Genomic DNA, 24,421 nt, shown 5'->3' with positions numbered 1-24,421 from the left:
CAGAGGCAGGAGCCACTGGGGCAGATGAGATCCCCAGCAGAGCTGAGCCCCCTCCTCCCCGGGGCGAGCTGGGCCGGCGCCCCGCGGCTCTGACCTCCCCTCCCGCCGCCCTGCAGGCCCCACACCCTGAACAGCACCAGCATGTCCAAGGCCTACCAGAGCACCTTCACGGGGGAGACCAACACCCCCTACAGCAAGCAGTTCGTGCACTCCAAGTCGTCGCAGTACCGGCGGCTGCGCACCGAGTGGAAGAACAACGTGTACCTGGCACGCTCCCGCATCCAGGGGCTGGGGCTCTACGCCGCCAAGGACATCGAGAAGCACACCATGGTCATCGAGTACATCGGCACCATCATCCGCAACGAGGTGGCCAACCGCCGCGAGAAGGTCTACGAGGAGCAGGTGCGCCGCCGGCCGCCAGGGGGCGCCGCTGGGCCGGGCCGCCGGGGAGGGGACGCGGGTGGGACCTTGGGCGCCGTGGCAGGACACTGAGCGGGGCTGGTGGGGTGGGGAGGGGCTCTGGTGGGACACTGAGGGTCGTGGTGAGCTGTGGGGGGCTCTGGTGGGACACTGAGGGTCAGGGTGAGCTGTGGGGGGCTCTGGTGGGACACTGAGGGTCAGGGTGAGCTGTGGGGGGCTCTGGTGGGACACTGAGGGTCCTGGTGAGCTGTGGGGGGCTCTGGTGGGACACTGAGGGTCAGGGTGAGCTGTGGGGGGCTCTGGTGGGACACTGAGGGTCAGGGTGAGCTGTGGGGGGCTCTGGTGGGACGTGGGGGCTCTGACACCCCCTCTCCCCCCCCCAGAACCGTGGCATCTACATGTTCCGCATCAACAACGAGCACGTCATCGACGCCACCCTGACTGGGGGCCCGGCCAGGTGAGCCCTCCAGGGGGGTTTGGGGTGCTGGGACCCCCCCCCTGCCTCTAGGGAAGAAGCAGCTGACCCCCAGCCCCTCCTCACCCCCTGCCCAGGTACATCAACCACTCGTGTGCCCCGAACTGCGTGGCCGAGGTGGTGACCTTTGACAAGGAGGACAAAATCATCATCATCTCCAGCAGGAGAATCCCCAAGGGGGAGGAGGTCAGCAGGGGGCCGGGGAGGGGGCAGAGGGGGTGGGGAAAAGGGGGCTGGGGGTGGCCGGAGGGGGCTGGGGGCCGCCAGAGCGGGCCGGGGTCGTGCGGGTGCCCCGCGGTGACGCCGTGCTGCCCTCCCGCAGCTCACCTACGACTACCAGTTCGACTTCGAGGACGACCAGCACAAGATCCCCTGCCACTGCGGAGCCTGGAACTGCCGGAAGTGGATGAACTGAGCGAGGGGCAGGGGGATGGAGCCCCCCGCCCCACCCCGAACCTCGGCCCCGACCTCATCAAACCCCCCCCCCCAACCGCCCCCCACCCCCGCCGGTGCCACAGGAGGTGCCAAGGGGGAGAGAAGAGAGAGGCTGTGCCAGGGCTGGGGAGAGGGGGAAGGGGCGAAACGCAACGGCCGCTCCCCGCCCCCCGCCCCTACGCTCCCCCTCCCCTCCCCCCGCCCCCTCAAGCAGAGCCGCCGGCCCCTCGCCGGGGCGGGGACAGACGGAGGGCGGACGGAAGGACGGACGGACACGGACTGGCAACTCAGGGTTTTCTTTGCTTCGTCCTACGAGGAGGAGGAGGAGGAGGAGGTGGTAGACGCAGGGTGGGCGCTGGGGGGAGGGGTCCGCATCACTACCCCCCCTCCCCTTTTTAACCCCCAGACCTCCCCCCCGGCCCCCTCCCGGCAGCGAGTTGGGAACCGACCCTGGATGGAAAAAAAAAAACAAAAAGCAACGGAGCTTTTTTTTTTTTTTTTGTTTTTGTTTTTTTGGGGGGGAAGTTTCGGTTTTGGCCTTTTTGGGTTTGGTTTGGGCGGGTTTGGGGCTCTTTGGGGATTTATTTGTTGGTCGTTGGTTTGGTTTTTTTTGGTTTTGTTTCGCTTTGGAAATTTTTTTTTTCCTTGTTTTTAGAACCAAAAAAAAAAAAAAAGGAAAAAAAAAAAGTGGAAAAAAAAAGAAGAAAAAAAGAGGGGAAAAAAAAAAGAAAAAGGAGGGGAAAAAAGAGGGGAAAAAGAGAGGAAAAAGGAAAAAAGAGAGGGGAAAAAAGATTTAAAAAAGAGGAAAAAAAGAGAGGGGAAAAAAGGATTAAAAAAAGAGGAAAAAAGAAAAAAAAGGAAAAAAGAGGAAAAAAAGGAAAATAAAGAGAAAAAAAGGAAAAGAAAAAAAAGAAGAAAAAAAAAAGGAAAAAAGGAAAAAAAAAAGGGGAAAAAGAAAAAAGGGGAAAAAAAAGAGGAAAAAAAAAGATGAAATAAGGAAAAAAGAGAGTAAAAAAAAAAGAGGAAAAAAGGAAAAACAAAAGAGGAAAAAAGAAGGAAAAAAAAAAGAGGGAAAAAAAGACAGAAAAAGGCAAAAGAGGGGAAAAAAAAGAGGCAACAACCAAACAAAAACCAAACTGCGAGTGGCTGATACCAAGGGACAAAACAAAACCAACTCCTTGAGCTCGACAATCTTTGGAGACCCTCCCCCCACCCCGGAGACCCTCCCCCCTCCCCCCCCACCCCTCAAAGCAGCATTGGGAGAGGACCCCTCCCCCCTTTCCCCTCCCCCCCTTTCCCCTCCCCCTCCCCCTTTCCCGCGGACCCCAGGAGCTTCTGCACCCAAACCTACCTCATTTGAAGTGTTTTTGGCTTTTGGTTGGTTGGTTTTTTTTTGGGGGGGGGTCGCGGGGGTGGGGGTTGGGGGTGGGGTTTTTTTTGTTTGTTTTTCTCCTCTTTTTTATTGTTGTTTTTAAATGTGAGACCTCCGACCCCGACCCCCAAATCTCCCCCTCCCCCTCCTCCCCATTCTGCCACCGCAGCTTCCCCCCCCCCGGCCCGGGGAGGTCTTTCCTTGGCCCTGCGGAAGGCTTCTCGCGGGGGGAGGGGGGGGGGGGGCCGGGGGGGCGGGGGCGGGGGGGCGAGGGGATTCCTGCCCTCATCCCCCACCCCCACTGCCCAGAAGGGAGTTGGGGCAGGGGGGAGAGGGAGCAGGGCAGAGTGGGGGTCCCCCCCTCCCCACTTGCCTGCAGTGCCCAGGGCTGGGCACGGTGCCCCTTGGCACAGTGGGGGGGGGCGCTGGGGGAGGTTATTTATCTATTTATACCTTAAATTGTATATAGTGGGGGGGGGGAGGGGCTCTTTGTACTCTGCTGGGCTGAGATTTGGGGGTGCAGAGCCGAGGGGGGGCAGGGTGGGGGGCACAGCATTTTCTTTAACCCCATTCTCTAAGGGGGGGTTGGGTTGGGGGCGGGGGGGGGGAACAGCTGGAGCCCCCTGCCAGGCAGGGGTTGGCATCAGCACAGCAGTGAGTGGGCATTAAACACCAGAACCCCCTCCCCCCCCGCCCCTTCCCCCCCCCCCAGCAATCTTAGCCCACTCCCCACCACCATTTTGGGCTCACCACCTGCACACACATCCCCCCCCCCCCCACTCCCACCCCCCCAAAACCCAACTTCGGTGTGGGGGGAACGGGGAGGGGGGGGGGGCAAGGGCTGGGGTCTCAACGCACAAACGCACAGTGCAGGGGGGAGGGGGCGTTGGGGCGACCCCTTCCCCCTCCTGTCCCTGGGGGCTGCAAAATGGGGCGGGGGGGGGCATGGGGGTCAACGATGTGTGTGTGCCCCACCCCTCCCCTCCCCTCCCCTCCCCCCGCCCCAAAGCCCCCCCCCAGGGTGTGACTGGGGCGGTGCAGCAGAGGGGGGGGGGATGAGGAGGAGGGGGGGGTTAGGGAGTAAGGGGGCCAGGCGGGGCCGGGGCGGGGCCAAAAAAAGAGACAAAAAAAAAAAAAAAGGCAAAAAGCTGCTTCCGGAAAAACTTTGTCAAAAAGCTGCAAAAAAAAAAAAAAAAAAAGAGAGAAAAGAGAATTTAAAAAAAAAAAAAAAATTTTAAAAAAAGTAGAAAAGAGAGGGGGGGGGAGGAAAAAAAGAAGGAAAAAAAGGAATAAAAGAAGGAAAAAAAAATAAAAGGAAAAAGAAAGAAAAAGAAAAAAAGAAAAAAAAGGAAAAAAATTAAAAGAAAAAAAAAGTTAAAAAAAAAAAAAGGAAAGGAAAAAAAAAGTCTAAAAATGTATAAAAAGGCCAAAAAAACCAAACCCAAACCCACCGCAGGACCCCCCGGGAGTGGGGGGGGGGGATGAGAAAAAAAATAAAAAGTTTTAAGAGAAAAAAAAAAAAATATAAAGTTAAAAAAAAAAAAAAAAAACAAAAAGTTTAACTTTGGAGCTGTAAATAGCCGGGGGGGGGGCGGGGGGCGTAGAGAGAGGCCAGGAGACCCTTCCCCTTTTTACCGACACCGAAACCACTGGATGTTATTTTAAAATAAAGCGCGTGAGAAGCCGGGCTCGTGCCTCCGGGGGGGGGAAGGGGTGGGGAGGGGTCTCGGGGGGGGGGGGGGGGATTGGGGAGGGTCCAAGGTGAGGTGTTCAAGGGGTCCCGGGGGGCTGGGGAGGGCTCCTTAGGTGGGCTTGGGAGGGCTGGGGAAGGGGCTCCAGGGGGTTCCAGGGGGTCTGAGAGGGTTGGGGGGGGGGTGAGCGGTTTGAGGGGGTCCCGGGGGGCTGGGGAGGGGATTTGGGGGAGGGGACCTGGGGGCGTTGAAGGGAGGTCAGGGGGCGCTGGGGAGGGGATGCGAAGCGGTTTCGGGGGGGCTGGGGGGGGGGGGGTTAAGAGGGTCCTGAGGGACTAGGGAGGGGGCTTGGGGAGGAGTCCGATGGGGTCTGGGGGTGGGGGGGCTGGGGAGGGGTCTTAGGGGGGCTGGGGGTGCTGGGGAGGGAATTTGGGGGGGGGGTCCTAGGGGGACTGGGGAGGGGATCTGGGGGTGCTGGGGAGGGAATTTGGGGGGGGGGGGTCCTAGGGGGACTGGGGAGGGGATTCTGGGGGCGCTGGGTGGATTCTGGGGGCCTTAGGAGGGTCCTGGGGGTCTGGGCAGGGGTCCGAGGGGCTTGGGGGGGGGGGGGGGTCCCCTCTGCTCAGGGACCCCACGCCGGGGGTCGCTGCCCGCCCCGAGCCGCCGCGTCCCGGCGGGAGGGGAAAGGTCACCCCGCGGCCAGCGCTGACGTGCAGGCACTTCCGGTCACGTGGGCGGTGCTGGCGGAAGCGGCGCCAGGCGCCGGGCGGAAGTGGGGCGGCGGCGGCGGCGGCGGCGGGACGGACCCCGGGGGCCATGGAGGTAACGCGGGACGGCGGGAGGGTGGCCACGTGGGGGGACTGGGACCGGGAGGGAACGGCGCCGGGGGGGGGGGCCCAGGGGACCGGGTCCGGTGGCCGCGACCCGACCTGACCCTCCCCGTCCGTGTCCGCAGGATCCCGGCCCCGGGCCCGGCCCGGCCGCGGACAGCCCAGCGGAGCTCAGCGCCCCGGAGCTGGAAGGTGAGACCGGGGCCGGCTGCGGGCGGTGCGGGGAGCGCTGAGCCCTACCTGCCGCCGGGTCCCAGTGTCTCCGGGCCTGGGGAGACCCTCAGGGGGCAGGTGCTGGGCTCTGGGGGGGTCTCGGAATTCGGGGGGGTGTGTGGGGGGTCCCGGGGTTTGCATGGCGCAGGGTTTGCATTGGCCTGGAGCCCAGAAGCGGACCTCAGGGCTTGGAGTGCCGCAGGGTCTGGGGTGCCGCAGGGCTTGGGGTGCCGCAGGGTCTGGGGTGCCGCAGGGCTTGGGGTGCCCCAGGGCTTGGGGTGCCGCAGGGTCTGGGGTGCCGCAGGGCTTGGGGTGCCGCAGGGTCTGGGGTGCCCCAGGGCTTGGGGTGCCGCAGGGTCTGGGGTGCCGCAGGGGCTGGGGTGCCCCAGGGCTTGGGGTGCCGCAGGGTCTGGGGTGCCGCAGGGCTTGGGGTGCCGCAGGGTCTGGGGTGCCCCGGGCTGTGGGGGCTCTCCCCGCTGCCGGCAGGCAGCTGACTCTTGCCGTGCCCAGGGGAGTGCCACCGCGGTGCCTACACAGCCTTCATGAAGTCTCACTGCTGCTACGACCTCATCCCCACCAGCTCCAAGCTGGTTGTCTTTGACACCTCCCTGCAGGTAGGCCGCGGGGGTGGGGTGGGGGCAGCACATTTGGGGCTGGGGGAGGTGGAGGGGGGCACAGGATGGAGCCTGGGGGCTTAACTGGGACCAGGGCACAGGTTTGGGGCTGGGTGTGGGCTTGGGGCTGCTCTCCCCCACCTTGTAAAGGTCTGGTGGGGGGAGCCAGAGTGGGGGCATGCTGGGGGTGCCCAGTGGCCCTTGGGGTGCCCCCTCCCCCCGCTGCCAGCCCCCTGCCAGCCCCCTGCCCCCTGCAGGTGAAGAAGGCTTTCTTCGCCCTGGTCACCAACGGCGTGAGGGCAGCGCCGCTGTGGGACAGCAAGAAGCAAAGCTTCGTGGGTGAGCACACAGGGCAGGGGGCACCCAGGGGGTGCCAGGAGGATCCATGGGGGGGTGGCAGGGGGCTGGCAAGAGCCCCCTCACCCTGCCCACCCCCCCAGGCATGCTGACCATCACTGACTTCATCAACATCCTGCACCGCTACTACAAATCGCCCATGGTGAGGACCTGTGCCAGGACCTGTGCCAGGACCTGTGCCAGGACCTGTGCCAGGCCCCTGCCCCCCGGCCCCTGCCCGCCCCACGCCTGCCCCCCCTTGAGCCTGCTTTCTCTCCTTGCACCCAGGTGCAGATCTATGAGCTGGAGGAGCACAAGATAGAGACCTGGAGAGGTGAGAGGGGGTCCCTGCCTGCTGCCCCCCACCCTGCCCCTGCCCCGGGGTGCCCCTGGGCTCTGCCTCCCACCTGCCCTCAGCCTTTCCTCTCCCCGCAGAGGTTTATCTCCAAGACTCCTTCAAGCCTCTGGTTTGCATCTCCCCCGGTGCCAGGTAGCCCTGTGCTGCAGGGAGGTGTCTGGGTGCCAGGCTGGGGCCCTGGCAAGCCCCTGCTGCCCCTCTGCCTTGTGCCCTGCAGCCTCTTTGACGCTGTCTCCTCCCTGATCCGCAACAAGATCCACCGGCTGCCGGTCATCGACCCCGACTCGGGCAACACCCTCTACATCCTCACCCACAAACGCATCCTCAAGTTCCTCAAGCTCTTTGTGAGTGCCCCCCCGCCCCCTGCCAGGCCCAGGCCCACCCAGCCCAGGCCGTGCCAGGTACCTCCGGTGCCAGGCCGGGCACCGAGTGCCCCCCGGGCCCACCTCGGCCCCCACCGTGGGCAGCCTGCCTCGCTGCAGGTGCTGGAGGGGGCATGCCCAGGACTCTGTGTGGACCCCACAGCCCAGCCCAGCCCTGCCCACACCCGGGGGGGGGGTCCCTCAGAGCCCACCCGGCAGCCAGCAGCTCTGCCTTCCGCTCCCCTGGGACGGCAGCCCGGGCGCCGCCGGCGGGCAGCGGAACGGGCAGCGCCGCGGGGGCCCGGGGGCGCGCGGCGGGCCGGGGCGCCGTCAGCAGCCTGTCCCCCTCCCCCTCCCCTGCAGATAGCAGAGGTGCCCAAGCCTGACTTCATGGGCAAGACCCTGGAGGAGCTGCGGATTGGCACCTACAGCAACATCGCCGTGGTGCGCAGCAGCACGCCGCTCTACGTGGCGCTGGGCATCTTCGTGCAGCACCGCGTCTCCGCCCTGCCGGTCGTCGATGACTCGGGTGAGGGGCGAGGCCTGAGTGCCCCCAGCCCTCTGCCAGCCCCCCTGAACCCCTGGCACGGCGTTTGTGCCCCCTCCCGCGGTGCCCTGGCGCTGTGGGCACCGCTCCTGACCCTCTCCCCTCTCCTTCCCGCCCAGGGCGCGTGGTTGATATTTACTCCAAGTTCGACGTCATTGTGAGTAGTGGGGAGGGGGCTTGGGGGGGAGGGGAGGGGGGTCGAGGGTGGTGCTGTGGAAGCTGCTGGCAGTGCCAGGCTCCCCAGCTGCTTCTGCTTGCCCCAGAACCTGGCAGCGGAGAAGACCTACAACAACCTGGACGTGACGGTGACGCGGGCGCTGCGGCACCGCTCCCACTACTTCGAGGGGGTCCTCAAGTGCTACAAGCATGAGACCCTGGAGGCCATCATCAACCGCCTGGTGGAGGCAGAGGTAAGGGCCCCGGGGCCCCAGCAAAGGGCAGGTGGTGGGGGGCAGGGGTCCCTGTGCCAGCCTCGAGCCCCCTGCCCCCCGTGCCAGGTTCACCGGCTGGTGGTGGTGGACGAGAGCGACGTGGTCAAGGGCATCGTCTCCCTCTCCGACATCCTGCAGGCCTTGGTCCTCCCCCAGGGCCCCTGAGGGGGGGATTTGAGGGGGGGGGGGTCTGGGGGTCGTTTAGCCCCTCAGGGTGCCCCCCACCCTTCCCTCTTGCTGTGCCCCCCCCCACCCCGGGGCTGGTGGGCAACCCCCCCGGGGTGGAGACCCTTCCTCACCAGCAGCCTTGAGCAATAACCTGGTGGCTGTGGGGCAGCCCCAGCCCCGCTCTGGGTGGGGGGAGCCTGCAGCTGCCCACCCCCCCCACCCCACTCTGCTGCACCCCAAAGCTGGGCAGGGAGCTGGGGGGGCAGCCCCCACCCCCCTGGGTGCAGAGCTGAGTTCAGACACCCCCAGGCCCTTCCCTGCCCCCGGCCTGGGGGTTGGGTTTTAATTGCCTCCCCCCCATCCCATTGAGCTCTCTCCAGCCTGGGGCTGCCCCCCCCGCCCCGTGCCCCCCCCCCAGGCCCCCCCACTCCTGGCCACACTTCCCACTGGGCCCCACCCATGCCCCCCACCCCTCCCTGCGTGGAAATCAATAAACACAGAGCTGGCACCGACCTGGCTTGCTGGGGGGCACCTGGGGGGCACCTGGGGGGCCGCAGGGCTGAGGGAGGGGGTGCTCAAAGTGGGGGGGGGGATGTTTGGCACCTCCCCATCCCCCCCCCCGGGGCAGGGGGAATCTGCTGAGCTCACCCAGGCCCTAAATCCCTCTTTGTTCCGCCCTGGCTCTTCCAGGGGCCGGGAGCGGAGCCGGGACGGGGCCGGGACGCAGCGACCCTCCCGGTGGGCACCAGGCTGAGCTCGGGGGGGGGTCTGGGCCGGGCAGGGGGTGGTCGGGGGGGGTCCCCGCGGAGGTGGGGAGGGCTCAGCCGCAGCTGGGACGCTCTGCTTCGCCGCCGGTGCTGCCCGGGGGAGGGAGGCTCTGAGCTCGGCCCTGCTGAGCCTGGCACATTCCCGCCCCGGGGGGCAGGCCGGGACCCGGCGCCAGGGCCCGGCACAGGCTGCCAGGGGCGGCAGAGCCAGGTGAGCGCCTGGCCGGGGAGGGGGGCTGGGGAGGGGTCTCAGGGGAGGGGTGCCCAGGGCTGGCCCGGGGGGGGGGTGGCGCCGGTGCCGTTGCCATGCCGCCGCCGGAGGGTTGCTAAGCTCCGCTCGGAGCCCGCGTGGGCTGCGGCGCTCGGTGCCAAGCCTGGCATCACTTTGTCGCAGGGGGGGGGAAGGGCTCCGGGCTCGGGGGGGGTGGGGTGGGGTGCGGGGGGGCTGGGTCCCCCACGAGGTGCCAGGCTCCCGGCTGCCGAGCGAGCGGGGGGCAGCGAGCCCCCGCGGCCGCCGGCCTGGCGCAGCCGGCGCGGGGGGCGCACGTGCCGGGCTGGCGGCGTGGGCGGGCGCCTGGCACCGCCGAAGCTTTGCCGGGAGCCCGGCCGCCGGGACCCCCCCCGGCGCCCACAGCGGGACCCCCCCGGGCCGGGCGGGCTGCGGGGCCATGCTGGGGGGTCCGGAGCGGGGCGGGGGGCGGCTGCGCATCCGCGAGAGGACCAAGCTGCTGCTGGTGGAGATCGACTCGGTGGCATCTTGCAGCCTGGGCGCCGGCATGGCCGCGGGGTGCCAGCCCCAGCCCCCCTGGACCTACCGCCGCATCGCCGGCGAGTACGCGTGAGTGGGGTCTGGGGGCGCGGGGGAGGGGCTGGGGGAGGGAGGAAGTGCGTCCGGGGCCCCCAGCCCTGCCAGGCCTGGCCCTGGCGCCCCTCAGCCCCGCTCACGCCCCCCTCACCCCCCCTCATGCCCCATCACGCCCCCCTCACCCCCCCTCATGCCCCCTCACGCCCCCTCAGCCCCCCTCATGCCCCCTCACCCCCCCTTATCTCCCCCTCACACCCCCTCATGCCCCTGCACCGCCCCCCGTGCCCCCTCAGCCCCCCTCAGCCCCCCTCACCCCCCCTCACGCCCCCTCTCTGTCTTGCAGGTACCTGGAGCAGAGCTTCGTGGCAGAGCTGCCCCCACCCTGGCCCCCGCTGCCCCCCGCTGCCCCCTGCCCCCTGCCGGACTTCAGCGGCCTGGGCTGTGAGGGCGGCAGGCCCTGGGTGCCCCCCGCCCGCTGCCCCCCTCGCCCCCCCGAGGGGGCCGGGGGCGGCGTCCCCCGGAGCCGGCCCCCTGCCCGCGCCCCCCAGCCCCTGCTGCCCGCGGGCAGGCTCTGCCCCCCCACCTACGAGGCCCACATGCAGAGGGTGCAGGCGGCCCACGGCCGCCGGGGGGCGCCACCCCCTTACGTCTCGCCCCCTGCCTACGACGCTCCGCACCGCACCCTGCCGCTGCGGCCGCCCCGGGGACCCCGCAGCCCCCCGCCCGCCCCCCGTGCCCGCAGGGCTGTGCCCGGCGGCTGGAGCCACACTCTGCCCCGGGCAGCCACCGAGGCCGGGCACCGGCGGCCCCACGGCAGGCAGCCGTCCCCGGGGGTCTCCGGCACCCCCCGCTACAGCCAGACCCTGCCCCGGGCGGCGGGCGGCCGGCAGCAGGTGCCGGGGCGGGGCGGGGGGCGGGGGGGCAGCGGGGGCCACGTCCTCATCGATGCCACCCGCGTGGTGGTGCGGGCCCAGTACGTGCCCCCCCCCCAGCGGCAACAGGTTCGCTACACCGGGGGGTCCCCGGCGGCCGCCGCCCCCCCGGGCAGCCCCCCCGTGCCCCCTGCCGCCGCCACCCCCCCGGCAGCCTCCTCCCCCTGCCGGGACCCCCCCAGCAGCCCCCGCGGTCCGTGGCGGAGCCCAGGCGGCTGCGGGGGTCCCCGGGGCCGGCCCCCCCCGGCGCGGCGCCCGGTGCTGTACGCCCAGGCGCTGCGGGAGGCTGTGTCCCGCATCCGGCGCCACACGGCGCCCGACTCCGACTCGGAGGCCGAGGGGGCCCCGGGGGGGTCCCGCTGGAGGCTGTGCCGCGACGCCTCCCGCGCCTACAGCAGCAGCAGCAGCAGCCTCGACAGCGCCGGAGCCTCCCCGGGGGCCGCCAGCCCCCCCCGCGCCTGAGGGGAGGGGGCTGGAAGGGTGTGGTCCCAACGGGGTGTGGCCCCCGCGGGGGCGGTGCTTGGCAGGGTGTGGCCAGGAGGGGGCGGGGCTCGCGGCGGACCCCAATAAAAGCTGCAGGAGCTTTGCCTCTGTGTGTGCGGGGGGGGTCCTGGGGGGGGTCCAGAGCCAGGGCCCTCGCTGGAGTTCAGGGGGCACAGGGGTGCGGGGGGGATCCCCAGATCCTTTTTTGTCCCTCCAGGATCCCCTTATGACTCCCCCCGGACCCCCCCAACAAACTTTAAGACCCCCCTCCTCCCCCCCAAGCCTTAAGACCCCCTCCTGGATGCCCTCAGACCCTTATGACCCCCCCCGGACCCCCCCGGAGATCCAGCCTAGGATACCATGGGGAGGGGGGAGCCTGGCAGGTCCCAGAGCACTCCTGGGGGGGGCTTGTCCTAGGGCGTGGGGAGGGGGTCTCAGAGCCAACAATGGTTGGGAGGGGTCCTCAGGACCCAGGAGAACATGGCGGGGGGGGGGGCAGCTGGGGGCTGGGACATGCAGGGAGGTCCTCAGGGTCTGGGGGAGACTTGGGGGTCCCTGAGGGACCCACAGCAGCTTGGGGGGACCCAAGCCATTGAGGGGAGGGGCTCCCAGTAAGCCTGGGGGGGGGGGAGGGGATCTGGGGGACACCCAGATTGCCACCGGGGTGGGGGGGGGGTCCCTTGGTGGCTGGAGGGAGGGTGGGGAGCGGGGGGGGGGGGTCAGGTCCCTCAGGGCCCCTCCCGCAGCCACTGCTTTGATGTGGCCTCAGCACCGCAGCAGAATGAGAGCCACGGGGGGGGCGGAACGGGAGGAGGGGGACAGGAGGGGGACAGACGGGCGGGGGGGGGACGGGGGGGGGTCCTCCGTGGTGCTTGGGGTCCCCTCCCTGTGGCTCCGGGGGCTGTCCTGTGCCCCCCTAGCTCACTCTGTGCCCCCCAGGTCCATCCCTGCCCCCCCGGGGTCCCTCCCCGCGCCCCCCCCGCGCTCACCGCAGTTATTTCCAGCCCGCCCGGGGGGGGATAATTAGAGGCTGGAAGGAAGCGCCGCGGGCGTGGGCAGCGCCCGGCCCCGGGGCAACCTCTGCCCCCGGCTTCCCCGGACCCCCCCAGCTCCCGCCGGCTCCCCCCCTGCCTTTTGGGGTCCCCCCCCCATCCCCTGAGTGTCATTCCCCCCCCCAGGTGCTCCTGGTGCCTGGGGGTCACCCCAAGTCCCCACGCGTGTCCCCCCCCCCCGATGCCGTTCATGTCCCTCTGGGTCCCCCAAATCTCACCCAAGTCTTCCATCGCCCCATGGGGGTCCCCCCCCCGGTGGCCCCCGTGGCCCAGTGTGTCCCCCCCAGGCTCATTCCTGTTCCCCTGGGGACCTCGTGGGTCCCCCCCAGTCTCCTCCATGCCCCCCCTGGGTGTCTCCCATGACCTCACAGGTGTCCCCCCCCCCGGGTGTCACGACCCCCTGTGTCCCCTCAGTCTCCTCTTGGGCTCCCCATGAGTCCCCCCCAGCCCTCTCCCGTGTCCACCCTGACCCCCTGGGGGCTCCCCCCTCCCCCCAATTCTCCTCCATGTCCCCAGGGGTCCTCCACGACCCCCTGAGTGCCTCTCAACCTCTCCCATGACCCTCTGGGGCTCACTGCATCTCCCCCCCCCCAGTTCTGCTCCTGTCCCCCCACGTCCTGTGCCTCCCCCCAGACCTCACAGATGCCTCCAGACCCTGTAGGACCCCTGCAGCCCCCCCCGGTCCTATAGATCCCTCCAGCCCCTAGGGTTCACCCCCCAGACCCCTGTAGACCCCCCCCGGTCCTATAGATCCCTCCAGCCCCTTTGGAGCCTTCCAGCCCCTATAAATCCTTTGCCCCCCCCCCCCTAGAGCCTCCCCCCAGACCCTACGACCCCCCCCCCCCCCCGCCTCTATAGACCCCTCCCCACCCCCTGCAGTCCTCCCCTAGCCCCTGCAGAACTCCCCAAACCCAGCAGGGCCTCCGCCAGCTTCCAAGGACCCTCCCAGCCCCCATAGCCCCCCCCCAGCCCCTCCAGACCCCCCCAGATCTTATAGACGCCCCCAGCCCCCCTCTTCCCCCACTGAAAGCCTGGACTTGGGGGGCTGGTTCCCCACCATGGGTGGGCACCGGGGAGGGGGGGAGGGGAGAGATGCTGCTGCTGCTACTCAGCCCACTCCCCCCCCCCCCCAAAAGCCACCGTGTCCCCCCCCGGCGCTCCCCCCCCCGCCCCGCGGGTGCTGGCACTCGGTGCCCGCCGCACCCACGGAGCCTATTTTGGGGCCTCCGACCGCAAGAGAAACATCCGGGGGGGGCCGGGGGGGGGAGCCCGGACCGAGGGATGAAGGAGAGGAAGGGGGGGGGGGTAGTGGGGGGCGGGGGGACACGACGATGACACAAGGGACAGGACGGGGGTGGGACGTGGGGGCCACCGCTGGCGGGGGGGAGGGCATGAGGCCATCCCTGGTGTCCCCCCCCCAGGATGGGGGGGTTGAGGGGGCAGGGAAGGGGGTTGGGGACATTTGGGGGGGGGGGGGGGGGTGTCGCTGGGGACACAGCAATGGGAGGGGGTTGGGGACAGCAGAGAGGAGACGCTGGGATGGGGGGGGGGGGTACCACATTCCCACTGCCCCCAGAGCTGCCTGGCTGCTGCTCCCCAGTCCCAGTGCCCCCAGTGCCCATCCCCAGTGCCCCCAGTCCCAGTGCCCCCATTCCCAGTGCCCCCATCCCCAGTGCCCCCAGTCCCAGTGCCCCCAGTCCCAGTGCCCCCATTCCCAGTGCCCCCAGTGCCCATCCCCAGTGCCCCCAGTGCCCATTCCCAGTGCCCCCAGTGCCCATTCCCACTGCCCCCAGTGCCCATTCCCAGTGCCCCCAGTCCCAGTGCCCCCATTCCCACTGCCCCCAGTGCCCATTCCCAGTGCCCCCAGTCCCAGTGCCCCCAGTCCCAGTGCCCCCATTCCCACTGCCCCCAGTGCCCATTCCCAGTGCCCCCAGTCCCAGTGCCCCCAGTCCCAGTGCCCCCATTCCCAGTGCCCCCAGTGCCCATTCCCACTGCCCCCAGTCCCAGTGCCCCCAGTCCCAGTGCCCCCATTCCCAGTGCCCCCAGTGCCCCCATTCCCAGTGCCCCCAGTGCCCATTCCCAGTGCCCCCAGTCCCAGTGCCCCCAGTCCCAGTGCCCCCAGTCCCAGTGCCCCCAGTGCCCATTCCCAGTGCCCCCAGTCCCAGTGCCCCCAGTGCCCCCAGTCCCTGTTCCCGGTGCCGCCAGCGCCCCCCCCGCACACATGGAAGCCATTGCTGGGCTTTGAAGGGGTCGCGGTGCCCCCGGCCCAGCTGCCTCCAACCGCAGGGACCCGCGGGGGGGGGGGGAGGGGGGGCCGCGGTCACAGCCGGGGGAGGGACTCCAGCCCCTGGGGACAGAGCCCTGAGTCCTGCTGAGACCCCCCAGAAGTTGTGTCATGGGGGCTGAGACCACCCAAACTCATGTCAGGTCCTGAGCTGGGCTGAGAGCTGGGGGGGAATGAGTCAGGGATGGGGGAGGAGGAAAGGAGAGAGGGATGGAGGGAGGGAGAGGTGCATGGAGGGAGGGAAGGAAATAGGAAGGAGGAATAGAAGAAGGGAAGGAGGAGTGGAGGGAGGAATGGAAAGAGTGAGGGGGGAGGGATGGAAGGAAGAAAGGATAAAGGGAGGGAGATATGAGGAGGGAATAAAAGAAGGGAGGGGCCCAGGAAGGAGAGAGGGATGGAAGGACAGAGGGACAGAATGAGGGAGGGAGGGAGGAAGGAGTGGAGGGAGGGACAGAGAGAGGGAAGGAGTTGGGAAGGGGGAAGAGAAGGAAGGAGGGGAAGGGACAGGAGGGAGAGAGGGATGGAGAGATGGAAGCGGGGAGGAGTGGGTGGAGGAAGGGAAGGAGAGATGGAGGAAGGAATGGGAGGGAAGGAAGGAGAGCTGGAGGGAGGGCTGGAGGCAGGACCCTCCCCCCCGTGCCCCTCCTCCCCCAGCCGGGCTATAAATACTCAGGAACTGTGGCCCCGAGAGTGGGCCTGGGGGTCGTGGGTGGCCGTGGGGCTCAGCCCCACCCTGTCATCAACCCTCCCCCCCCTTCCTCCCCCTCCCCAACTCCCCTCGGTGGCGACCACCAAGCTTTGAAATGTCCCAGGGGACACCGGGGGGGGGGTGGGGGTTAGGATCCCCTCTGCCCCCACCCCAATTCCCATCCCCATGCCAGGGGGAGGGGGGATCCAAGCTTTTGGGGCGCCCTGGGTGGGGGTCCTCAGCCCCAGTGGGTGCCGAATCCTTGTGACCCCCCCCCCCGAAAATAAACCCCAACAAAGGCAAAGGCAAAGCCCAAAGCCCACAGCCCACAGCCCAAGGCTCGGCTCCACCCTTGGGCTGAGGAAGAGGAGGGCTCGGAGCAGCCGTCCCAGTTTGCTCCCAGTCTGTGGGCAGTGGAAAGCCCTGCAGAAGGGGGGGGGGGGAGGGGGGGGAGGACGGGGGGGGCGCGGGGGGGGCCAGCGGTTGTGGCCTTCGGCCGCGGCGCCGGCGGCTCCGGAGCGGAAAACCCTGAGTCAGGGCTGGGAAAGGGCCCCGCTGGCTCCCGAAGGGCCACGGAGGGGGAAGTGGGAAAGGGGAGGGGGGGGAAGGGGGGAAAATTGGGGGGGGGGGGGGGGAAAAAAAAGAGGAGGGGGTAAAGGAAAAAGGAGGTGGAATAACGCCCACCCCCCTCCCCCTGGGGAAAATGGGGGGGGGGGGAGATTCCATTCGTGTCCCTGTCCCCAGCCCTGGTGCCCTGTGAGAAGCTGTCCCCAGCTCTGCCTCCCTACCCCCCCCGAGACCCCCCCAGGCTTGGCCCCAGCCCTGCTCCATTCCCAGCCCTTCCATGACTCCTGTCTCCATTCCTGCCTCCATCCCCAGCCCTGACCCCCAGCCCTGCTCCCCCTGGCCCCAGCCCTGTCCTATCCCATCCCCATCCTTGGTCCTCTTCTGTCCCATCCCTGCTCCCCCTGTCCCTGTCCCTGCTCCATCCCTATCCCTATCCCAATCCCATCCCTGCTCCATCCCTATCCCACTCCATGACTCCTGGCCCCATCCCTGGTTCCCTGCTCCCACTCCTGGTACCCCCAGTTCCAACCCTGGTTCCCTCTGTCCCCATCCATGTCCCTGTCCCAATCCATCCTCATCCTTGGTCCTCTTCTGGCCCATCCCTGCTCCATCCCCAGTCCACCCCTGACTCCTGTCACCATCCCAGGTCCCCCAACCCCATTCCTGGTACCTCCAGCTCCAGCCTTGGTCCCCTCCATCCCCATCCCTGCTCCATCCCTGTCCCTGGTCCCCTCCATCCCCATCCCTGCTCCATCCCTGTCCCTGGCCCCCTCTGTCCCCATCCTGGGTTCAATCCTGTCCCAGTCTCTGCTGAGTCCCCAGCCCTGGTACCTCCAGTTCCACCCTGGCTCCTGTCTTGTCCCCATCCCTACCCTGTCCCAGTCTCCATCCCTTGCTTTCCCCCATCCCAGACCCTCATCCCTGCCCCATTCCCACTGGCACTGCCTTGGGGAAGTTCCCCCCCCAGGCCCAGGGCTGCAGAGCTGCTGGGGGCTGCAGGTCTCCCCCCAGCCCCTGTTCCTTCCTTCCCTTTCCCTTTGCCCCCCCCAGACCTCTCTTCCCCTTTTGCCTTTTTCCTTCCCAGCACTTTTCCCATTCCTCTCTCTTCCCCTTCCCCCTGCCCAGCCCTTCCTCCTCCCTTCCTCTTCCTCCTCCCTTCCTCTTCCTCCTCCCTTCCTCTTCCTCCTCCCTTCCTCTTCCTCCTCCCTTCCTCTTCCTCCTCCCTTCCTCTTCCTCCTCCTTTCTTCTGCCTTATTTTCCCTTTGCCCTTTCCCCTTTTCCCTTCCTGCCAGTGCCTTCCACTGCACTTCCTTCCCCCTCTCCACTCCTTCCCCTTCCCTCTTCCTGCACATTCCCCCCAGGCCCTATCCCTCTTCCTTGGCCTTCAGCCTCCTCCTCCTCCCTTCACTACTTTTTGCCTTTTCCTTTTGTTTTCCTCTTTCTTTTCCCTCTTTTCTTTCTTTCTTTTCCCCCTTCCCATTTCTTTTCCTTTTCTCTCCTGATTTAGTTTTCTTTTATCTTTCTTTTTCCTTCCCCTTCCCTTTTCCCCTTCCCCTTCCTTTCTCCTTTCCTCACTTTTCCTTCTCTTTGCTTTCTTCTCTCATCTTTTTATTTCTTCCTTTTCTTCCTCATTTCCTTTCCTCTTCAGTTCTTTGTTCCTTTTGCTCAAACTCTTTCCTTCTCTTCCTCTTTTTCTCCTTTTCTTTTCCCCCCTTTCCCCCTTTGCCTTTTTCCTCCTTCCCCCTTTTCCCTTTTCTTCTTTTCCCTATTTCCTTTCCTCCTTCTCCTCTCCCCCCTTTTCCTTCCTCTTTTCCTTTTCCCTTTCCTTTTCCTTTTCCCCTTCCCCTTCCCCCTGCCCTCCTTTCCCCCGACCTCCCCCCCTAACCACCCCCCCGCGGCGAGGGGCGGTTCGGGGCAGGGCTCCCGGCCCCGGTCCCGGCCCGGCCCAGCCCCGCCGCAGCGGCACAGCGGGGCGGGAGGCGGCGGAGTTCCCTGCTCCCTCCCTCCGGCACCGAGCCCCGGGACCCCCGACACCGGCATCCCCGGGACCTCCCGGCACCGAGCCCCGGGACCTCCGGCGCGGACACCCCGGGACGCCCCGGCAGCAGCATCCCCGCGGCCGGTACCGCGGAGCCCCGGAGCGCGGTGAGGAGCCCCCGGACAGGGATCGCTCGGGATGGGGGACAGCCCCCCCCGCCCCCCGGGACAGGGACCCCGGGATTCGGGACCCTTTCGGGCATGGGGCAGTCCCTCGGGACACGGATCCCTAGGGATGGGAGACTGGGGGACACCCCCCCGGGAGCGGGACCCCGGGATTCAGGACGCTTTCGGGACGGGGGTGTCCCTGGGGACAGAGCTGTCTCGGGATGGGAGAAGCGGGGGGGGGGGGGGGACACGACACCCCCACACCCCAGGGATACAAAACCCTCTCGGGATTCCAATCCCCTCCCCCGGGACAGGGACCCCCGGAGTACGAGACCCTGGCAGGGTGGGGGGTGGTGAGGGTTGGTGGGGGGGGTGTCCCCCACCCTGGGGACAGGGATGCTTTGGGATCAGGGACCCCCCCACCGTGGAATATTTGTCCCTTCCAGGATGGGGGAATCCCCCTGGGACAGAGTCCCCCCATCAGGGGCAGGACCCCACCCCCTCAAGTCAGGAAGGGTGCCCTGGGACACGGGACCCCCACTCCTCACCCCCCGGGATTGGGGACCCCAGGACCCTCATGCTGGAGGGGAGCCAGACAGGCGGGGGGTGGTTGTGGGGAGTGTCCTTTGGTGGCCCCCGGGGGTATTTTTAGCCCCTGGCCTTTGTGACTGGTTCCAGAGAGCTGTGTCCCCTCCCCGGCCCCACCCTGCCACCGCTGCCACCGCTGCCACCGCTGCCACCGCCGCCACCGCCGCGCTGCGGCCACCAGAACCCAGTTCAGGGCCCCTGGGGCACCCTCGGGGCGCTGAGTCCTGGGTGGAGGGGACCGTGGTGACACTGGGGACTCCTCTGTCCCCAGGGCCACTGTACCCTGGGTTTGGGGATGGGGACAGCTCTGGCCCCAGGAGCCTTTAGGGACCCCTCTGTCCCCAGGGCCATGGCACTCCAGACCTGGGCATGGGGACCCCTCTGTCCCCAGCAGCCTGGCATCCCTTAAGGCCACCTCTGTCCCCAAGGCCATCCATGGTGATGAGGCCACGTCTGCCCCTGGCACAAAGCCACCCTGAGAGGCTGGCACCAGAGGCCACCACAGTCCCTGGGAGCCCTGGGGACCTGGAGATGGGGACCCGGTGTCCCCTGTGGGGCCTGATCCTCCCTGCTGCTGTCCTTGCAGGGGGCACACACTGGCGTGTCCCCCCTCCCCCAGCCAGCAGGACCTGCACCCTGCCATCCCCAGGGAGGGGACAGGGACGTGGGGACAGTGCCAAGTGCCACCCCCCTGGCTGGGGACAGCTTCACCATGCGAGCAGGGGGAGCCAGGACCATGGAGCTGGGGTGGCCCGGGGGGGACAGGGGCTGGTGGTGACACAGGGGCCTGGGGGCTTGTGGGCACTGGTGGCAGTGGGAAAGTGAGGCAGGGGCTGGGAGGGAACCCAGTGGGGACAGGGCTGGGGGTGGCAGCACCTTGGGGACAAGGTTTGGGGACCTGAGGTTGGGGACAGAGCTGGAGTCTGGGGACCTGGGAGCAGGAAGCTGGGGGCCAGGGAAGCAGAGTTGGGGTCTGGGGACTTGAGGGAGAAGGGATTGGGGTTTGGGGAGCAGGGACTGGAGAGCAAGGACTGGGGACAAGGAGACAGGGACTGGGGACCAGGAACTGGGCACTGGGGGTCGGGGACAGGGGACTGGGAACTGGGGACCAGGAATTGGGAACCCAGGTCTGTGGATAAGGGACTGGGAATTGGGGCCCAAGGAGTGGGCACTGGGAATTGGGGACCAGGAACTGGGCACTGGGAATTGGGCACCAGGTATTGAGGACCAGGAACCAAGTGCTGGAGATCAGGGGAAAAGGAATGGGAGACTGGGAGCTGGAGATAAGGAACTGGGAACTGGGGACCAGAGAGCAAAGGAAAAAGGGCTGGAGACTGGGAGCCAGGAGCTGGGCACTGGAAACTGGGAGCCAGGAGCTGGGCACTGCAGACTGGGAGCCAGGAGCTGGGCACTGCAGACTGGGAGCCAGGAGCTGGGCACTGGAGACTGGGAGCCAGGAGCTGGGCACTGGAAACTGGGAGCCAGGAGCTGGGCACTGCAGACTGGGAGCCAGGAGCTGGGCACTGCAGACTGGGAGCCAGGAGCTGGGCACTGCAGACTGGGAGCCAGGAGCTGGGCACTGGAGACTGGGAGCCAGGAGCTGGGCACTGGAGATTTGGGGTCAAGGAACTGGAAATTTGGAGTGGAGATTGGGACTGAGAATTGGGAATTGGGAACTGGGAATTGCTGGGAACTGGGGACCAGGAACTGGGTACTGGAGATAAGGGTCAAGGAGCTGGGAAGTGGGGACTGGGAAATGAGAACTGGGATTGGGAATTAAAGATTGGGAACTGGGGATTGGGTACCAGGAACTGGGGACTGGAGACAAGGGACAAGGAGCTGGGAACCGGGGACCAGGAACTGGGGACCAGGAACCAGGTACAGGAGATAAGGGACAAGGAGCTGGGGACTGGGGACTGGGAGCTGGGAGCTGGGACTGGAGACCTTGACACCCCCAAAAGCAGGGCCTGAACCCATCCCACCCCATGTGGCACCTTTGGGTGAGGGGGGAGGGCAACCCCTCGCAGCCCCCTCCCCTCTCCCCCTCCCTCTCCCCCCTCCCCCCGGCGGGGCTCAGCCCCTGCTCTGCCGCCGCCGCTCCCAGCCCGCATCCCCCGGAGCCGCTCTCCCTCTCTCTCCCTCCTGCTCCCGGTTTTCCCGTCGGGATGGGAGCTGATTTATGGGATGTTGACACTATTTTCAGCGTGGCCCGCGTTAGGCACTCGCCCTGGTTTTAATTACGGCGGCAGGGCAGCGTTCCCGGGGCACAAGGCCTGGCCCTTGTTATCCTTGGAAAACCGGGAGCAGGCTGCGGCCGCCTTAAAAATAGGAGCAATAACCACGGGGAAAGGAGGGAGGGGGAGGATGGAGGAGAGGGGAGGGCGGGGGGGGAGGAGGGGATGGAGGAGAGGGGGGGATGGAGGAGGTGGGGGGGCAGCCACCCCCCACCCACAATAGAAATAGTTGGAAAAGTGAAGGGAGAGGGAAAAAGAAGAGGATGGGGAGGGGGGGCGGGGGGGAGGAAGAGGGGAGGGGGGGAAATGGGATAAGGATAAGGGGTGGGGGGTGGGGGGTGTTGGAGGCAGTCTGTGACACCCAGAGGCTGCCCGCGGCAGCTGAAAGCCATGAAGGGAATAAAAGAGGAGGAAGTGGCCCCCCCCGGGGGGGCTGGGAGGGGTTGGGGGCAGACCGTGGAGTAATTTGATTAAGAAGCCTCCTAAAGGGAGAGGGAGAAGGGAGTGGGGGGGGGGAGGAGGGGGAGGCTAAGGAATAAGGGGGGAGGTCGGGACAGGGGAGGCTGAGGGGGGGCCAGAAAGGGGCTGCTCTCCCCCCCCCCAGCACAACCTTGTTATGAGCCCTTGGGGAAGACCCTGAGAGGGTCTGGGGGTGGGGTGAGCTCAGCTTGGGATGGGGGAAAGGCACAGGGGAGGGGGGGTGATGCTCTGGGGGGGTGCCCTGATGGGGGCCCTGGGATGATGGGTGCCCCATGGTGCTGCAGAGTGTTGGGTGCCCCCTTTGCCCTGGGTACTCCCCTAAAACTGGGTGCTCCAGGGCAATGGGCACCTTCCAGCAGGGGTGCCCCATCCAGCTGTGGGTGCCCACTGCCCTGGGTGCCCCCCAGCGCTGCTTACCCCTCTTCACTGGGCACCTTGCAGCCCTTGGTGCCCCCCTAACCTGGACCCATCTCTCCCTCTCCCCGCAGGCCCCTGGGCACCATGCCCCTGTGCCCCCACTGACCGCCGTCTCCAGCACCACCCCCTCGGGGCGCTGCCACCCGCCGTGCCCATCCCCTCCAACGCTGCCACCGCGGCCATGGGTGACTCCTACACCGCCGCCTTCCCCAGCGCCCCGGGGCTGCTCTCCCCCTCTGCCAGCCCCCAGGCATCGCCCGGTCCCTACGGCCCCGACTACAGCCCCTTCGGCCACCCCTTCCCGGCGCCCAGCGGTGCCCAGGAGGTGCTGGGGGGCCCCGTGGTGGTGACGGCCAAGGGGCACCCCCCGGGCGACTGCCTGCCGGGGGTTTACCCTTCCCTGGAGATGCCTCACCCCTACGGCTCCTGGTACAAGGGTGGCATCGGCGGGGGGCTGCCGGGGGGCTCGGGCCCAGCGGCGCCCTCCTGGTGGGACGTGCACCCCAACGGGGGGTGGCTGGGGGGAGCCCCGACGGGCGCCGAGGGGCTGCAGGGCTCCTTGCAAGCCCAACCTACCCTCAGCCCCCCGCTCCCCACTTACGGCTCCGAGTTCGCCTCTCTCAACCCCCCACCTTACGCCGGCAACCCGGTGGCCCCCCCGACCCCGAAACCCCCTCCTGGAACCGCCGACGCCCCCAAGGGTCCCCGCGGCGGTTCTCTGGGAGGGGCTGGGGGGGGCGGCGGGGGTCGCCCGGCTTGCGATTGCCCTAACTGCCAAGAGCTGGAGCGGTTAGGGGGGGCGGCGGCGGCGGCGGGCGGGGGGGCAGGAGGAGGATCCCGGCGGAAGGCCGTCCACAGCTGCCACATCCCGGGCTGCGGGAAGGTCTACGGCAAAGCCTCGCACCTCAAAGCCCACCTGCGGTGGCACACGGGGGAGAGACCTTTCGTCTGCAATTGGCTCTTCTGCGGCAAGCGCTTCACCCGCAGCGACGAGCTGGAGCGCCACGTCCGCACCCACACCCGCGAGAAGAAGTTCACCTGCCTGCTCTGCAGCAAGCGCTTCACCCGCAGCGACCACCTCAGCAAGCACCAGAAGACCCACGCCGAGAGCGGGGGGTCGCCGGCCCCCCAAAAGAGCAACCCCGCTGCTAGCGGCGGCGAGCAGCAGCCTCCGCCGCAGCCTCCGCCGCCGCCGCCGCCCCCGGAGGCTTCCCCTCATCAGCCGCCGCCGGCATCGCCGGGCAAAGAGGCTGCGAGCCCCGAGACCCCCGGGGGGCTGTTGGAGATTTAGAGCTTTCCGGCGTCTCTAGAGGGGGGGGAGGGGAGGGAGGGGGGTATTTATTATTGGGGTGCTGCCCCCCCCCCCCCATGGCTCCCCCCTGAAGCCAACCTCCCCCTCCCCACCCCCGACTAAAGTCCTGCATCTCCCCCAGCCCGGCAGCTCCAGACCCAGAGCTTCGGTGGAGGTCTGAACTTACTTCAGCCTCCATCCTCCTCCTCCTCCGGGGGTATTTATTATTGGGGTGCTGCCCTCCCCCCCTCGTAAAGCCCTCATGCCCCCCCTAAAGCCCAACCTCTCCCCTCTAAATCCCCCCTCCACCCCCCCCAATCCTACATCTCCCCCAAATCTGGGAGCCCCCAAGATCAGAGCTTTGGTGGAGATCTAAACCCTCAGCCTCCCTCCTCCTCCCTCCTCCTCCTCTGGGGGTATTTATTAAGGGGGGGTGCTGCCCCCCCTTCCCCAAACCCCCTCAATTCCCCCCCCAATCCCCTTGTTCCCCCCCCCCAAATAGCCCGACCCCCCCCAGTCCCCAACCCATTGTCAGCTCCTGATTAGCAACTCTAATTTATGTCTTAAATTATGGGGGGGCTCTGAGCACCCTGTGTGGGGGGTGTGTCAAAGTGAGACCCCCCTCTTTTTTCCACCCCTACCCCCCATAATTTTGCCCCTTCCCCCTCCCCCCCCCTGCATAAAGCTCAGGGACCAGGTTCACCTCTTTGCCTCCAGCCTCGCTGGGGGCTGATGGAATGGGGACCCACCCCCCGACACCCCCTTTTTTATTTAGCTGGCTGTGACCCCCCCCCCAAAATAAAATTGAAGCAATAAAAGGACTGAGAGTGGAGCTGGGACCCCCCCTCAAATAAATGTAAGACATTAAAGGGGTTGAGAAGGGAGCTGGGACCCCCCCTGGGCTGTGCCAGTCAGGCTGGGGCCGGGCAGCTTCCTTCCAGCCACGGCTGAGCTCTGCCTGCTGCTGCTGAGGCTCCTGGGGGGCACTGCCACCTCCTTGGGGTCATTGCCACTCCCATGGGGTCGTGGTCACTTCCTTGGGGTCATGGGCACCTCCTTGGGGTCTCTGTGTCACCCCCATGCAGTCACTCTGCCCTCCTTTGCTTGGGGACACTCTGGGGACACTCTGCCTCTGGCCCCCTGTGTCCCCAGAACCCAGGTCCCTCTGTGCCCCCATCCCTCTGTGCCCCTGTCCCCACACCCCCCTGACCCCCATCCCTCTGTGCCCCTGTCCCCACACCCCCCTGACCCCCATCCCTCTGTGCCCCTGTCCCCACACCCCCCTGACCCCCATCCCTCTGTCCCCCTGTCCCCACACCTCTCTGCCCTCCTGTCCCCAAGCTACTTTTGAGGACCCAGCAGGCCCTTTCCCCCCCCCCCCCCCAGGGACCCCCCCCCCCCACTGGCACCTCAGTGTCCCCCATGCCCCCCTGTGC

General features: G+C 67.3%; 3 protein-coding genes across 3 annotated transcripts in view; all 3 read left to right on the top strand.

Moving 5' to 3' along the window:
* Positions 1 to 1,352, top strand: part of KMT2D (lysine methyltransferase 2D) — a 33,781-nt gene extending 32,429 nt beyond the window's left edge. Inside the window, 4 exon segments of the mRNA XM_054177327.1 lie at positions 117 to 402; positions 804 to 877; positions 973 to 1,081; positions 1,218 to 1,352. Coding sequence (XP_054033302.1) covers positions 117 to 402; positions 804 to 877; positions 973 to 1,081; positions 1,218 to 1,310 — 562 coding nt within the window. The 3' untranslated portion in view covers positions 1,311 to 1,352.
* Positions 1,353 to 5,132: 3,780 nt separating this feature from the next.
* Positions 5,133 to 8,262, top strand: PRKAG1 (protein kinase AMP-activated non-catalytic subunit gamma 1). The gene is made up of 12 exons (XM_054177498.1): positions 5,133 to 5,215; positions 5,349 to 5,415; positions 5,947 to 6,050; positions 6,308 to 6,389; positions 6,491 to 6,549; positions 6,675 to 6,720; positions 6,822 to 6,876; positions 6,962 to 7,088; positions 7,470 to 7,635; positions 7,773 to 7,810; positions 7,917 to 8,063; positions 8,151 to 8,262. The coding sequence occupies exons 1-12, from the start codon at positions 5,210 to 5,212 to the stop codon at positions 8,247 to 8,249; spliced, it is 996 nt and encodes a 331-aa protein (XP_054033473.1). The 5' UTR covers positions 5,133 to 5,209; the 3' UTR covers positions 8,250 to 8,262.
* Positions 8,263 to 21,777: 13,515 nt separating this feature from the next.
* On the top strand, positions 21,778 to 22,985 carry SP7 (Sp7 transcription factor). The gene has a single exon (XM_054177502.1). The coding sequence runs from the start codon at positions 21,876 to 21,878 to the stop codon at positions 22,983 to 22,985; it is 1,110 nt and encodes a 369-aa protein (XP_054033477.1). The 5' UTR covers positions 21,778 to 21,875.
* The last annotated feature ends 1,436 nt before the right edge of the window (positions 22,986 to 24,421 follow it).

Source organism: Dryobates pubescens, chromosome 40, assembly GCF_014839835.1.
Source record: "Dryobates pubescens isolate bDryPub1 chromosome 40, bDryPub1.pri, whole genome shotgun sequence".
Lineage (NCBI taxonomy): Eukaryota > Metazoa > Chordata > Aves > Piciformes > Picidae > Dryobates > Dryobates pubescens.
The sequence above is the reverse complement of the archived record's forward strand: the minus strand, read 5'-3'. Positions and strand labels throughout refer to the sequence as shown.